At 43.7% G+C, this 16,596-nt stretch overlaps 1 protein-coding gene across 2 annotated transcripts in view; it reads right to left on the bottom strand.

Annotated features, from left to right (window-relative positions):
- The window catches only part of LOC141173077 (cell adhesion molecule CEACAM8-like), a 180,019-nt gene that overhangs the window by 36,296 nt on the left and 127,127 nt on the right, over nucleotides 1–16,596 (bottom strand). Inside the window, exons 3-5 of one of the 2 annotated variants that reach the window (XM_073657720.1) lie at nucleotides 15,867–16,127; nucleotides 1,274–1,531; nucleotides 787–918 (exon numbers count right to left, since the gene is read on the bottom strand). In XM_073657720.1, the coding sequence (XP_073513821.1) occupies nucleotides 787–918; nucleotides 1,274–1,531; nucleotides 15,867–16,127 (651 nt within the window). The remainder of the gene's footprint in view (nucleotides 1–786; nucleotides 919–1,273; nucleotides 1,532–15,866; nucleotides 16,128–16,596) is intronic. The other variant, XM_073657721.1, reaches the window with a different exon arrangement.

Below are 16,596 nucleotides of genomic sequence, written 5' to 3'. Positions count from 1 at the left end.
GCAGGAGCTGTGATAGGTACAAATCCCATGAATACGTAGCGTTATAGGGTTAGGTGATAATTTACAGATCACTTGGAATCCACAGATCCTGAGAATTCACATTTGCTGAAATTCGCTCATCTATTACGAATAAAGGAAAATAGTCTGAACAGTCCAAACATCAAGTACATGATTGAAAAATAGTCTAGTGGACATGTGTATATGTTTCACATATAAATAATAGAACAACTACAGTATTTTGCTTCCATTCTTCATGTAAATAGGGCTCCATTGAATTACAATGGGGCTAACCCATGTGAGAACAGGATGACCATTCCTCGGCAGAAATCCGAGAGTCAGCTGTGGTTATTTTCTGTGAATTCTCTGAAAAATTCATAATGTGTGAACATACTGTACATTAATGGTTTGGTTCAACATTTGGGTATTCGCTTCCAGCCCTAGAATGATCTGTACAATTTTTTCAGTGTTCATGACTTTCTTTCCCTATCTCTATGGCTGAGCTGTGACCTGTGACAATCTCTCATAATCCAGATTCCCCACTCAATGGCTGCTGCATTCCCTGCTGCTGCTTTTAAACAGGCTGTGATTGTCCCTCTTGATTGGCTGTGCTATACAATTTGATAGCTGCAAGGCATTATGGGAAGCCTTCCCAATAATATGCGATCCTTCTCTGGCTGATGCAATGTTCTGCAATATGTAAAATGGTGGTGGTCTTTTAGATGATTCACATCCTTTTTTAGACTTTTTGATAGTTACTGTGAACGCAATCCAGCATTTTGTGCTTACCATTTCTCCTCTTCGTTAAACATTTTCTATATAAATAGACACTAATAACGATAATTAATAAAATTCCCAAGATTGAGCCAAAGGCAAGTCCATATATATGTCCTGTGGAATCCTCACATACATTTCCAAATTCTAAAAAATGAAGCAGAAAAATAAAATTATGCATAATATATGTAATATATTACAAATAGAATGGAAATTACTCTACAGTTTACATGTAAGTAAGAGGGGTCTATGGGGATCTGTTATTTATTCAGAAATGACAAATGGGGTGGCGACCATATTTCAGCCACCTCAAAGTAGACAATCGGCTCAGAACAAGTGGAGAATCAGCTCAGGACAAGTTGACAATCGGCTCAGGACAAGTGGACAATCGGCTCAGGACAAGTTGACAATCGGCTCAGGACAAGTGGACAATCGGCTTAGGACAAGTGGACAATCGGCTCAGGAATAAACCACTGATTATACAATTGCTTTATGTCCTTACCTGCAGTCACATTCACATATACAGAGTCAGTAGCATTGCGTAGAGTCACGGGGTTCCTCACCACACACGTGTACTGTCCTTCATCCTCAGTTATATCATTATTAATAACATATTTGTTTGACTTTTCCTTTGAACCTGTGCCATTGACTTTCCATTGGTATTCAGGAGGTGGATACGAATCAGCAGAACATGTTAAAGTGATGGAGGAACCAGGCTTCACCAATACTGAAATTTTTATTTCTGCCTTGTCTGGGCCATCTGCAAAACAGAGGAGCAGGTGCAATAAGTAAATCTTCCCATAGACGTGAGATTATTCTCTATAATGATTCTGCAAGGGAGTGTAGGATTGGGATGTTCCCTTTTGTGATTTGTTCATAGTGGTTATGACATTATGGGAGGAGTGGGTGTGTCCATATCCAATTTTGAGCACCTTTGTCCTGAAACAGAAAGATCTCCTTGGATCTGATAGAGATTAAACTAATAGACTAAATAGTTGAGATGTTCATTGCTTTTAGAAACCAAACCAAAGTTATTAAGGAATGTAATGTTTTGATACTATACATTTTTGTAGAGGTGATAGGGTCTCTCTTGGTTCCAAAATAAATGACAGTTCATATTGTAACCCTTAGAGGGAGTTATATGGTCGCAATACCATTGTGCGGCACTGCACAAGACGTGGATAAAGTGAACAGCAAAAGCTCCTTTGTCATTAGTGTGTGGCTATTAGTTGATAAAGGTCAGAGTGCCAATTCTGGGGAGTAAGGGTATGTTCACACTAGGTGTTTTTTCAGCGTTTTTTTGATGCATTTAATAATACAAATTTTCAGCTGAGTTTTACAGTACCAGCAAAGTCTATGAGATTTCAGGCAGTTTGGATTAGGACAGTTAAATTTGTGATGTTTACAATGTAAACATTGGCTGAACTAGGTATGAGATTGAACAATGCCTGTGGCCCATCACGGAGGTGTAAAATTGAACAATCCCTGAGCAAACCATAGTGTGAAAATTAATAGTGTCCTACAAACTCAGTGCACTGCCAGAGCCTTAGGTAAACTATTCCTGAACAATTCCTCTCATTGTTGCATTTGTAATTCTGGTTGGTGTGTGGCTATTAGTTGATAAAGTGCCAATTCTGGGGTGTAAGTGTATGTTCACACTACGTGTTTTTTCAGCATTTTTTTCATGTGTTTATTAATACAAATTTTCAGCTCTGTTTTACAGTACCAGCAAAGTCTATGAGATTTCAGAAATCTCATGCACACATCTTGGTTTTTGTGTTTTTTTGCACAATAGAGTACGTCACTTCTTTCAACGTTTTTTCTGCGTTTTTTAACCCATTGAAAGTAATGGGTGGAGAAAAACACTAAAAAAATGCCTAGTGTGAACAGAGCTTTGAGGTTTTGCCGTGTTTTTTGTGAAAAAAGATCAAATACAGCAGTATGTGAAGCTCATTTATTTTTGTGATTTTCCCAAATTTACCATCTTTTCTAGGTCACCTGAGATGACAGTTTGGATTAGAACAGTTAAATTAAATTAGTGACGCGTACAATGTAAACATTGGCTGGATGTGAGATTGAGTAATACCTGTGGCCCACGGAGGTGTGAAATTGAACAATCCCTGAGCAACTCAGTAGCAGACCATACTGTGAAAATTAATAGTGTCCTACAAACTCAATGCACTGCCAGTGTCTTAGATAAACTATTCCTGAACAACTCACCCCCTCATTGTTACATTTGTAATTCTGGTTAATATGGTTTCACATATGTCTTGCATTGGTGACCTGTGTTCATGCTTCTGTGGTGGAAGCAAAGCTGAACTTTGGGATCCTGAAAAATGCACCGAAAAGCACCCAAAAACCTGCATTTTTGATGCAGCTTCTTTCCAGCCAAGAGATCAGGTTTTGCTGCAGAAAAGAAAAAAAATGCTGAAAATAACGCCTAGTGTGAACATACCCTTAGAGTGTGAAATCGGTCTGGTAGTGGATGAAGTGACTCTGAACTAGTGAGTAGGTATGGCCATGGCAAAAGCTTGTTCAAGTGAGACTGATTAGCTCAGCATGTACTGTAGGTAGTGCTGCAGTGGATGGAGGTGCCTCACCAGTGCTTAGTTCAGACATATTGAACCTCTCTCTGATAGAGTTGCTGTGACCTAAAGTTATATTTGTGACAAATGTAAATTGGGGCTTGTTACACTGATTCGCTCCAGTTTAGTGTTTCACTGATTTAGGTCAGCTATGTGACGCAGAGACCATCTTGCTTCGGAGTCTAGCATGGGAAAAGTTAAATGCACATGTTGTGTAATGTTAATGCAATATGCATTGCAAAAGTACAGTATAACTGTGCTGTAAAGTTTTAGAGTGATTGTCCCACAAGCAAAGTACATTTTAATCAATAGATCTAATAATAATAATAATAATAAGTTGCCCCATTGGGTTTGTTAAAAAAATATTCCTCTGCTGAGATAATCTTATAAATATGCCACTTCTATGTACTGTGTAATAGCTGTGTGCAACCATGCAGAGCTGCTCCAGTTCATGATCGCCACATACCAGATCTCCTTTCCAGGGAAGAAGCATGAGTCATTTATAATAAGTGAGTATACAGATTGAACAGTAGGGGCTCGCAACTGCAACTTTTTGAGGTAACGCATACAGTGAGGAAAATAAGTATTTGATACACTGACAATTTTGCAAGCTTTCCCACCTACAAAGATTGGAGAGGTTTGTAATTTTTAGCCTAGGTACACTTCACCTGTGAGAGGCAGAATCTAAAAATAAAAACCAGAAAATCACATTGTATGATTTGTAAATAATTAAATTTCATTTTATTACATGAAATAAGTATTTGATCACCTACCAACCAGCAAGAATTCTGGCTCTCACAGACCTGTTAGTTTTTCTTTAAGAAACCCTCCTACTCTGCACTCATTACCTGTATTAATTGCACCTGTTTGAACTTGTTACCTGTATAAAAGACACCTGTCCATACACTTAATCACACTCCAACCTCTCTGCCATGGCCAAGACCACAGAGCTGTCTAAGGACACCAGGGACAAAATTGTAGACCTGCACAAGGCTGGGATGGGCTACAGGACAATAGGCAAGCAGCTTGGTGAGAAGGCAACAACTGTTGGCGCAATTGTTAGAAAATGGAAGAAACACAAGATTACTGTCAATCTTCCACGGTCTGGGGCTCCATGCAAGCTCTCACCTTGTGGGGTAAGGATGATTTTGAGAAAGCTCAGGAATCAGCCCAGAACTTCATGGGAGGACCTGGTCAATGACCTGAAGAGAGCTGGGACCTCAGTGTCAAACATTACCGTTAGTAACACACTACGCTGTCTTGGTCTTGATGGAGATACTTATTTTATCAAATACTTGTTTTCCCCACTGTATCCCTACCTGTGGTAACACATTTGCCTGTTTTATCACAGGGGTGACTGTTTCTGGCCCATCTCAAGACCTCTGAGCTCATGAGAAATCAAGTCAGTGATCTAGGAGCTTAAGTGGCTGCTGAGCTTATATGTCACTGACTTAATGTTTAAGCTCACAGGATTGGAAACGCTGCAGAAACTCTCGCTCCTGTGATAAAAAAGGGATGTGCATTACCTCAGAAAGTAGCCCCTGCTATTTAGTCTCTATTCTCACTTATCATAATTGACTTATGCATTCTCCCCTGGCCAGGAGATGTGGAATGAGCCGACCATAAACTGGAGCAGCTCTACGCTGTCAGACACAGCAAATAACTCTACAGTATGTAGCAGGCCTTTATAACATTATCTCAGAGCAGTAAAATGTCTTTAACACATCCAGTTGTGTAACTTATTATTATTCAAAGATCTATTAATTAAAATGCACTTTGTTCATGGGACAACCCCTTTAAATTATGTCTCCATCACTCATTTACGCATTATCTTGAAATTTACAAGTTTTGCTCCCTATGACTTTTACAATTTTAATGCTTTTTACCTCTCAGATGACATGTTCTCCTGAAAACTTCACATGTTATTTTGGATGATTTTCACATACTGCATTTGGTTGTAATGTGAAGAATATGGTGTATATAACTATTTGTAGCCGATCTGGTAATTATATTTGAGCTTTATCCACTTGTTTTTCTATTTTTAACACTGTTCTTTTTTACCTTAAAGGTTTTGGTCAATCATCATAAATGTGATGTCAAAATATCAGGAATGACACAGAATGGAAAGATAGTCTACAATGGTCTCTAGAGATGAGCGGTGTTCGACTCGAACTGTTCGCTAATCTCAAATTCGAGCTGTTTTGGGCGGTGTTCGAGTTGTTCGACGAACCCGAACGATTTGCAAAAAATCCGGCTGTTCGAGGTTATGTTCGATAACTGTTCGTGCACCAAAATCATAACTAGATTTTTTCACAGTAATACTGTTAATCAATGTTAATAGACAGTGTTAATAGACCTGCACCCAAAGCCTGTCTGGTAATGCCACCCGCTTTCTAACTGCGCAGAAGGGATCCTGCACACCTCCTTACTATGCTGGCAGCAGGGCTCAATGGCATCAGGCGGTGTTTACTTTGAAATGTCTGGGAAATGTGAGTCACACAGCTGAGGAGTTGTGGTCAGCTTTGGAGACCCAGTTTCATGAATGGTTGTTTCCACTACACCTGCAACCAGGGAAGGCCGTGTGCGACAATGCTGCAAACCTGGGTGTGGCCCTTCGCCGGGGCAATGTCACACACGTGCCTTGTATGGCTCACGTGTTGAACCTGGTTGACCAGTAATTTTTAGCCCACTATCCCGGACTAGATGGCCTTCTGCAGAGGGCACGGTCGCTGTGTGCTCACTGCAGCCGTTCGCATCCCGCAGCTGAACGACTTACATTTCTACAGAAGTCGTTGGGCCTGCCAGTTCACCAGCTGAAATGCGATGTACCGACACGGTGGAATTCAACTCTGCACATGTTGCAGAGACTGTGGCAGCACTGACAAGCCCTGGTGCAATACATTCTGACGTATAGCCTGGGCCAATGAGCTCCAGAGGTGGGGCAAATCACGCTGCAGGAGTGGTCTCAGATCAGGGACCTATGCACCCTTTTGCACAGTTTTGAAATGGCGACAAAGATGTTTAGTGCTGACGATGCCATTATCAGCATGACTATTCCGTTGATTTACATGCAGAATTCGGAGTCAGGTGGTGGGACAAGAGGAGGTGGAGGAAGTAGAGGAGGAGTCGTATGTGGAAGGGATAACATCTGCAAGGTCCAGACGGTCGGCAGCACCAAGGCGGAAGGCATGGGAGGGTGGGGGAGAGGGATTATCCAGGGCACATGGTAGCAGCCAAACTATTGAGGAAGGTGCAGGAGCCGAGGAAGAAGTGGAGGACGAACTGGCGATGGGCATGGAAGACTCATCAGATGAGGGAGACCTTGATCGCATTTCTGTTGTGCGAGGTTGGGGGGAGAGGGCAGAGGAAGGAAGCATGATTCTTACCTCGCTACCAACACAACAAGGACTTGGTCCTCCTGGATGCGCAAGACACATGAGTGCCTTCTTGTTGCACTACCTGCAACATGACCCTCGGATTGTCAGAATTCGAAGTAATCCCGACTACTGGGTTGCCACACTTTTAGATCCCCGGTACAAAATAAATTTGCCGAAATAATTCCTGCCATAGAAAGGGATTCACGCATGCAGGAGTATCAGCAGAGGTTGTTGCAGAATCTTTCATGTGCTTTTCCACAAAACACCAGTGGTGCACGTAGTGAATCTCACAGTTCTAACTTGCCAACCGTGGGACTGTCGAGTCTTCATCACTCAAACCGTAACAGTAACACAGTATCTGCTGGTAACAGCAATTTTGTGGAATCGTTTCACCACTTTTTTAGACCATCCTTTGCAAGGCCACAGGAGACAAGAAGTATGACACATAGTCGACGCCTAGAGAGGATGGTACAGGAGTATCTCCAAGTGAACATCGAAGCCATGACTGTGTCACTGGACGCTAGCTCATTTTGGGCTTCCAATCTGGAAAAATGGCCGGAGCTCGCCACTCACGCCTTGGAGATCTTGTCATGCCCTGCAGCCAGCGCTCTCTCTGAACGTGTGTTCAGCGCTGCTGGTGGTGTGCTGACAGATAAGCGCACTAGAGATGAGCGGTGTTCGACTAGAACTGTTCGCCAATCTCAAATTCGAGCTGTTTTGGGCGGTGTTCGAGTTGTTCGACGAACCCGAACGATTTTAAAAAAATTCGGCTGTTCGAGGTTATGTTCGATAACTGTTCGTGCACCAAAAGCGTGTCCTGCATGTCTGGCGCTATTTAGAGCACCAATCATGCAGGGATTGTCTGCCACTCACTGTAATGCCACAGCCATGGTGGTTGTGGCATTACAGTGATAGCCCAAATCGATGGGAACAGTGCTCACAGTGAAACATGAAAAGCCGGCAATTCATCAGCGGCATACACCGGTACCCGACAATTTAGAATAGAAGGAATAGAGAATCACACATAGATTAGATAGATAGAAACATGTCAGTCACATATATATGAAGTACCGTGACAGTGTTGATTACTGTACTTGTCATTTAGTGTTAAAATAAAGGATTTATTTAAAAAAAAATTGGCGTGGGGTTCCCCATAATTTAAGGCTCTAGCGGAGGTTAAGCAGACGGCTGGGGCAGATGTTTGAAGCCTGGGAATGGGGTAATACCCACGGAGCTTCCCAGGCTACTAATATCAGCCCCAGCTGAATACCTAGCCTTTACTAGCTATTAAAATGGGGGACCCCTCAAAAAAAATGACGTGGGGTCCCCCCTATTTTAATAGCTAGCAAAGGCTAGGCAGACAGCTGGGGGCTGATATTAATAGCCCAGGAAGGGTGCCATGAATATTGGCCCCCTCCCAGGATAGAAACACCAGCCGTCAGCCGCCCCAGAAATGGCGCATCCATAGGATGCGCCAATTCTGGCACTTAGCCTCGCTCTTTCCACTGCCCTGTAGCGGTGGCAGTGGGGTAATAGGGCTGGGGTTGATGTCAGCTTATAATGCCAGCTGACATCAAGCCCAGGTTAGTAATGGAGAGGCGTCTATAAGACACCCCCATTACTAACCCCATAGTCAAAGTTAAAAAAAACACAAACACCCAGAATAAAGTCCTTTAATTGAAATAAACACACAATTCTTTATTGTTCTAAATTAAACCATACTTACCATCACGCCCATTCCAGCTGAAGCCAATGATCTCCTGCAATAAAAGTAAAATAAAAAAGCAACATCATCCTTACCTTTCCATGGTTCCTAGAACAGCTTCAGCTCTGCTACATCGAGATGACAGGCTGGACCGCAGAAGAAAGCTGCCATCCAGCCTGTCATCCCGCAGACACTGAGAAGCGCAGGCATGCTTGCGCTCCTCAGTGTCTCGCTGTGACGGCATCCAGATGAGCCGAGTTCATGTCCAATGAACTCGGCTCACCTCATGCACGTCACTGACAGCGTGGGAAAATTCTCCTGCACTCAGCGCTTCAGCGTGAGAATTTTCCCACGCTGTCAGTGACGTGCATGAGGTGAGCTGAGTTCATTGGACATGACCTCGGCTCATCTGGATGCCGTCACAGCCAGACACTGAGGAGCGCAAGCATGCCTGCGCTTCTCAGTGTCTGCGGGATGACAGGCTGGATGGCAGCTTTCTGCTACGGTCCAACCTGTCATCTCGATGTAGCAGAGCTGGAGCTGTCCTGGGAACCATCGAAAGGTAAGGATGATGTTGCTTTGTTATTTTTCTTTTATTGCAGGAGATCGTTGGCTTCAGCTGGAATGGGCGTGACGGTAAGTATGGTTTAATTTAGAACAATAAAGAATTGTGTGTTTATTTCAATTAAAGGACTTTATTCTGGGTGTTTGTGTTTTTTTTAACTTTGACTATGGGGTTAGTAATGGGGGTGTCTTATAGACGCCTCTCCATTACTAACCTGGGCTTGATGTCAGCTGGCATTATAAGCTGACATCAACCCCAGCCCTATTACCCCACTGCCACCGCTACAGGGCAGTGGGAAGAGCGAGGCTAAGTGCCAGAATTGGCGCATCCTATGGATGCGCCATTTCTGGGGCGGCTGACGGCTGGTGTTTCTATCCTGGGAGGGGGCCAATATTCATGGCACCCTTCCTGGGCTATTAATATCAGCCCCCAGTTGTCTGCCTAGCCTTTGCTAGCTATTAAAATAGGGGGGGCCCCACGTCATTTTTTTTGAGGGGTCCCCCATTTTAATAGCTAGTAAAGGCTCGGTATTCAGCTGGGGGCTGATATTAGTAGCCTGGGAAGCTCCATGGGTATTACCCCCTTCCCAGGCTTCAAACATCTGCCCCAGCCGTCTGCTTAACCTCCGCTAGAGCCTAAAATTACGGGGAACCCCACGCCAATTTTTTTTTTAATAAATCCTTTATTTTAACACTAAATGACAAGCACAGTAACCAACACTGTCACTGTACTACTTATATATGTGACTGACATGTTTCTATCTATCTAATCTATGTGTGATGCTCTATTCCTTCTTGTCTATATTGTCGGGTACCAGTGTATGCCGTGCTGAATTGCCGGCCGGCTTTTTTAAAGAGAGCGTCTTCTGAGCAGTTTGTCAGCTTTTGGACACATTTGAAGGTGTTTTCTATGTGTTTCTATGTGTTTTTGTTTGCCTGCCATTGGTTTTAACGGTGTTCGACAGTGTTCTAAAGTGTTCGACGAACAGTTCGACGAACAGTTCCTCGAACATCCCGGTGTTCGACGAACCGAACCCGAACACTACGGGGGTGGCTCAACACTAACAGTGAGCGACACACTCAAACTGCTTTTTTTAGATACAAAAGGCCCAAAACTGGATACTACAGAGATTTGACCCATGGAACTGCAAAACCACACTGGGGTTTGTCGGGCCTACAACAGACTATTTTCAACAGATATATTTTTGTGTCAGAACAGTCAGGAGACACTACTGGGTTTTTTTAAGGCAAAAAATGCGCAAAAACAGGATTATAGAGATTTTTTACCGTGGAACAGAAAAAACACAGTTTTAATTTACTGGTCTATATACCAGACTTTTTAAAGTATATAGATTTGCGGCTGAACAGTGAGCGACACACTCAAACTGTTTTTTTTAGATACAAAAGGCCCAAAACTGGATACTACAGAGATTTGACCCGTGGAACTGCAAAACCACACTTCTGTTTCTGTGGCCTATACCAGACTCTTTTCAACAGATATATTTGTGTCTGAAAAATCAGAGACACATTTTTTTTGTGGGGGGGGGGGGGGTGACACCAATAGGTTAATAAGACGGATATTTGTACAGTGTAAAGGAGGAAAAGAAAAAGAGGATTTAGATGAAAAAAAAGGAATTTTACTGGCCCCCGAGACCTGGAGCTAAGTCCAGCAATTTCAGAAACAGGAGCAAACAGGACTGTAATGCAGCGTTTGCTGGTATAACCACTGCGTCTCATATACAGCCTGCCTGCCTGCCTGCCTGATATCTGGGATGAGTATTAGTCCTGAGAAGGACTGTTTGTTTGATCTGGCAGCCTTTACAGACCCTACACTAACTATTTTGCAGGATAAATCTCTCCCTAGCTCAGCAGTGCTGTCCCTACACTGTCTAATCCGGAGCGACTGTGTCCAATATGGCAGCGCCCGATTTTAAATACTCGAGGTGACGCTGTGCGGCCAGCCAATCACTGTAATGCCCACAAACAACATGGCTGCGGCATTGCAGTGACTGGCTGTCAATCCCTGCATGTTCATTGGCTCTGTAAAGAGCGCCAAACATGCAGGGCGGAGACCCGAGCTCCCGCCCGAGTAACCCGGAAATGCTCGGTGCTCGCCGAACATCTCGAGTAGCGTGATGCTCGGGCGAGTACTGAGCAGTGTCGAGCATGCTCGCTCAACACTAGACGGGACGTCTACACTCCTGACTTGGCTGACCCCTTTTCCACCCTTTTATGGATTGTCTCATGATGAATCTCTTTGTCACATCTCCCCAATTCAGTAGTTGGAAGTGAAATGCTACTCTGGTCAGACACCGCTGCGCTGACGCCCCTGATATGCCCCTCATCATTAGCTGGTGGAGAAATTCTATGGTGACATGTAATCTGGCTTGTTCACATATGTCAACCCGTCTGCCTGCTACTAGTCGTGTCCACTCTTCCCATGCCTTACCGTATGCTTGCCACGTCGACGGGGCAACTGAAGCTCTGATTAATGTCATCAACTATTCGCCACTAGATCCCATAGGGAGGGTGGGCAACTGTTGCCCGATGGGAGCTCTGTGAAAATCTGCCAATTGAATTGTTAACTGCAGCGTTAGACCCCTCAGCATCGTGGCTAGCGCGGACCTATACATTGTGTTTTAAGCACAGGAATGCTAGCCGGCGTAGTAGGCCTAGCACTGGGAGAGACGATGATGAAATCTTATTAATGCAGTGCGCTAGGCTGGTGTTTTTTGTTATGAAGCATATATTTTTGTTAGCCAGGCACGCGCCCTATATTTCTATTGCTACCACTATTGGTAAGAGTTCCAGGAGTGTCTGTTTTTTTGTCAGCACTTGCTCTGCCCAATACGGAGGCCATAAGCTTGTGCACCTTTGGTTATTTAGTATCACTGCATATCCGCCTGATTCTGCGGCCCCGGTGAATAATCTTAGTTCAATGTTGGACTGTTCTGCTGACATAAATAACGTGTGACCGTTGAATGATTATAAGAAGGTTTTCCACACCTCTAAGTCCGCCCGCAGCTGCCTGCTGATTCTGATTCTATGACTCGGTTTTGATGCCCCTTTTGTTGCGGGTGATAAATGACGAGAAAAAACCCTTCCGACTGGCATCACCCGGCTTGCAAACACGAGGAGACCTAGTAATACTTGCATCTGCAGTAGTGTTACTTCCCATACTGCGCAAAAACCCTCGATCAGGTGTAATGTTTTGGTATTTTTTCCCATGGGAGGCGGAACAACCTTGCTGTGGTGTCGATTTCGATGCCTAAGATCGATAGCTTTGTTGTGGGGTTATGGTTTTTGGTTGGCATAATGGGACTTCAAACCAACGGGAGATGTTTGTGAATTCGTTGAGTAAGGGGCAGCGAAAGGGGATGACCAATCGCCACGGCCCGCGGAGGGGCCACCACAGTCAGTGACTCCTTCCTTATTTAGTATAGAGTCTACCAATACTTTGGGCGTAGTAGCCCAGCTGTGAAGCAAGCTGCACCGCCTGTGTATCTAATAACAATTTTTTACTACATCTAACCCAGCCAATCATTTGCTAGTATTGCTAGTAGCAGTGTCGCATGGGCTCTAAACCTTGCATAGCCTGGGCATTTTTTGAGATCGCTAAGGATGACCCAACTCATGTTATCTGTAACATTTGTCACCAAAAGCTAAGTAGAGGCCAAAAAAACAATAGTTTGAGTACTTTATGCTTGAACCGCCACATGGATATGAAGCATAAGTTGCAGTGCGAAGCTCACTGTGCTACAAAGAGGCCTAGCGGGCCGGGCCAACCACCATCTGCCCCACCTGTGTCATCCTGGGGAGACTAAAAGCTTCAGGATTTTGGAAAATCACCTCACCAACCATTTTAAGCAACTCTGGGACAATTGATGCCACTTAAGTTGTGTCTGTGCCACAATTTTTGGAAAAAATGGAGACTCTTTTTGGAGTCCCCTTACTGTGTTTTACATGATGTTGGCATCGTCAATTCCAGGTGGGTCGGGTCTCCCCCCACACCCTTTTAACCGTAAGAAACTACATACACTATGACTTGGGGTAACACAGATGGTTGAGTCTGAAGAGCTGTTAACTCATACTATAGCCTGGGAATCAGAGGTCTGCTCCAAAGCTTCAGTGTCTGCTAGTCAGCGGAGTAGCCACCGCCTGTAGATCTAACTACAAATTTTTAACTGCGTCTAGCCCAGACAATACTTTGGGCCTAGTAGCAGTGTCTGCTAGTCAGCGGAGTATCCCAGCTGTTAAGCAAACTACACCACCTGTGGTTTGGACACTTAATTTTTTCAAAGGAAATGCTTCGGGCCCCCGGGACACTCAGTGAAGAGCATCGGGGAGGCGCCCCAAGGCAAAGGGGCTGGGACTGGCGGTAGCACGCCTTGCGGTGGACCGCCAAGCTCGATCCTTATAAAAGCTTTTTAACTGCAGCAGCTTTAGTATACGCTACTGGAGCTGGAATTACCACGGCTGCTGGCATCAGACTTGCCCTCCAATAGATCCTTGTAAAAGGATTTAAAGTGTACTCATTCAAATTACAGAGACAATTTAAATTACAGAGCTTAGACCTGCCTCCACCGCGGGGGGGCTCGACCCACCAGCGGACAGGCATCAGTATTGGGAGAGGGGGGCTGGCCGTCAGGGTCCACCGCAGCTCTGGCACAAACCCAGTGACACGGAGGTCGCACGGGCAGGAACGGACTGGCCGTGTCAGCTTCGCACTCCAGCGTAGTCCCTCTGCCCGCTCGCGCCCGTAACCTCAAAGGGATGCACAAGCGGCTTTTCTTCCCAGGGCTGTTCCCCACCCAGCAGGAACGTGGGGGAGCTCAGGTCGGCCTTCCACTGTACTCCCTTACCTCCCTCGCCCTCTTTCCTTCTTCCGTTCTCCATCTAACCCCTCGGCTATGTGGTGTCCGCTCTCCCTCCAGCTCTCTCCTTCTCACAGGTGGACTACCGCATGTATTCACACTGTGGCGAATCTTTTGGGCCCAGGCATAAGAAGTTGTTGAGGTAATGGATAATATGTGCCCCCTTAGAAACGTCCATTACAACCCATTCGAGGAAGCAACTAAACGCCTCAAATAGTGAGCAGGATCTGGACCACCCCATGGGCAAAAAGCAATCTATATAGTATGCTCCTTCCCAGAAGCAGCCCAATAGGTGGACACTATTCGGAGGCACAGGTAGTAAGTAACCGGAACGCCGCATCAATGTCTGTTTTGGCCATTAGGGTGACCCTTCCCAACTTCTTCATCCGCCTGATTGCCTTGTCAAAGGATGTACAGTATATACTACTGTACTTGGTTCCGCGTCGATGTTGTCGTTTACTGACCTGCCACTTGGATATGACAAATGGTGGATTAGTCCGAATGTATTGGGTTTCGTTTTTGGCACAACTCCCAACGGGGATACCACTACATCTTGTAAGGAAAGTGTTCTGAATGGAACCACCATTCTACCTAAAGATATTTCTTTTTTTAATTTTCTTGTCACGACATCTGGGTGTTGGTAGGCTGATCATAGATTTTTACTCCAGCATTTCTTGATTTTAGAAGGGCATGACATGCCTATATCTGTGTCTCCCCCTCCTTTTACTCCTCCACCTCTTTTCTTTTCGCATGACTATATGTACTTGTCACTTTTCCATGTGTTAGTTGTGTCTTCTGAGCAGTTTGTCAGCTTTTGGACACCTTTGAAGGTGTTTTCTATGTGTTTCTATGTGTTTTTGTTTGCCTGCCATTGGTTTTAACGGTGTTCGACGGTGTTCGACGAACAGTTCAGCGAACACACCGGTGTTCGACCAACCGAACCGAACCCGAACACTACGGGGGTGGCTCAACTCTAATGGTCACACCAGTATAACTATGATGCTTCAACCTACAAAAGACAAAAAATATATCTCAGACCCTACCATCATTATATATAAATGTAAAGCAAAGTTGCATATTAAATACAGGGTACTTAGTGAACTATTTTTGATCAAAAAAAGTATACAAGCCATCCCACCAGCGACAAGGTGACCCTAAATTGGGACGGTACCTACACTGTCTATATTAAAAACCTGGTCTGAAGTTGGGACCCGGTCCTATTTGTCTACCCTTTTATATGCATTACTTCAACTTTGATATACAGTAAGGTTTTTAATATAGACAGTGTAGGTACAGTCCCAATTTAGGGTCACCTTGTCGCTGGTGGGACGGCTTGTATACTTTTTTTGATCAAAAATAGTTCACTAAGTACCCTATATTTAATATGCAACTTTGCTTTACATTTATATATAATGATGGTAAGGTATGAGATATATTTTTTGTCTTTTGTAGGTTTTGCTTCTTTTTGCTAGTGTGAACATGCTCCTATTTCTTGCATGTGTACCATCTTAGACCTCAGTTCACATTGCTTGGTTTTTTGTCTTGTTTGCATTCTGTGCAAATTAAGGGTGTGGCATCCCCTTTGTTGAGCTGATTAGTATATATGTAGCTTACCACGGGCCTAGGTGGTCTGAAGTTGGGACCCGGTCCTATTTGTCTACCCTTTTATATGCATTACTTCAACTTTGATATACAGTAAGGTTTATAATATAGACAGTGTAGGTACCGTCCCAATTTAGGGTCACCTTGTCGCTGGTGGGACGGCTTGCATACTTTTTTTGATCAAAAATAGTTCACTAAGTACCCTATATTTAATATGCAACTTTGCTTTACATTTATATATAATGATGGTAGGGTATGAGATATATTTTTTGTCTTTTGTAGGTTTTGCTTCTTTTTGCTAGTGTGAACATGCTCCTATTTCTTGCATGTGTACCATCTTAGACCTCAGTTCACATTGCTTGGTTTTTTAACTATGATGGTTACTCACAAGCCACAGTCACTGTGTACGGATCACTGGCACTGGTACTGGCAATATTCTCAGCTTCACACCGGTATTCTCCTGCGTCTCCTCGATTAACTCTGGAGAAGGTGAGAGTCTTGTTATCTCCAGATAATTTGGCTCCAGGTGGGATATTGATACGATTCCTGGTCCACCTTATGGCATGTGAGGTGTTACAAGTTAGGGTTAATGGATCATTTTCCTTGGTTTGGGTGATAGACCCTATAATTTTAGGTTTAGTGACCGGTTCTGTAAATGAGGGAAAATTAGGAACAATTGTCAGGCACTGTATATCAGTTTCTATATAGATAAAGACTAAAAATGAAACAGTAATAAAGTAAAAGCGTATGTGTCTCAGAATAACTGAAAAATCATATTAATTGTATTAGTCATAGAAAGATCACAGTGTTTGCCATTTACTTGCTGCAAAAAAAAAAATTCCCAGACAGAATTAGAAAGCTGCATCGTCTTTGAAATCTGCATCATTTCAATTCTTTAAGCGTTTTTTACAACAATCTTTTCACTTACAGATGTTTCATTTCTTGCAAACTGTAGAGTTTAAAAAATTTAAAATATTTCAGAAAAAAGTGGATTAGTTGTACTTGTCATATATAGTTTAGAACTAGGTTTGTGTGAAATTTCATCTCTTTCTAATAAAATCAAAAATTGTCCCTCTACTGTAGATATTTTGTTGTTCCAAAATTGACTATTCTCATAT

This window comes from Phyllobates terribilis, unplaced genomic scaffold, assembly GCF_046119375.1.
Source record: "Phyllobates terribilis strain yellow unplaced genomic scaffold, ASM4611937v1 Scaffold_12__6_contigs__length_324123572, whole genome shotgun sequence".
Taxonomy (NCBI): domain Eukaryota; kingdom Metazoa; phylum Chordata; class Amphibia; order Anura; family Dendrobatidae; genus Phyllobates; species Phyllobates terribilis.
The sequence above is the reverse complement of the archived record's forward strand: the minus strand, read 5'-3'. Positions and strand labels throughout refer to the sequence as shown.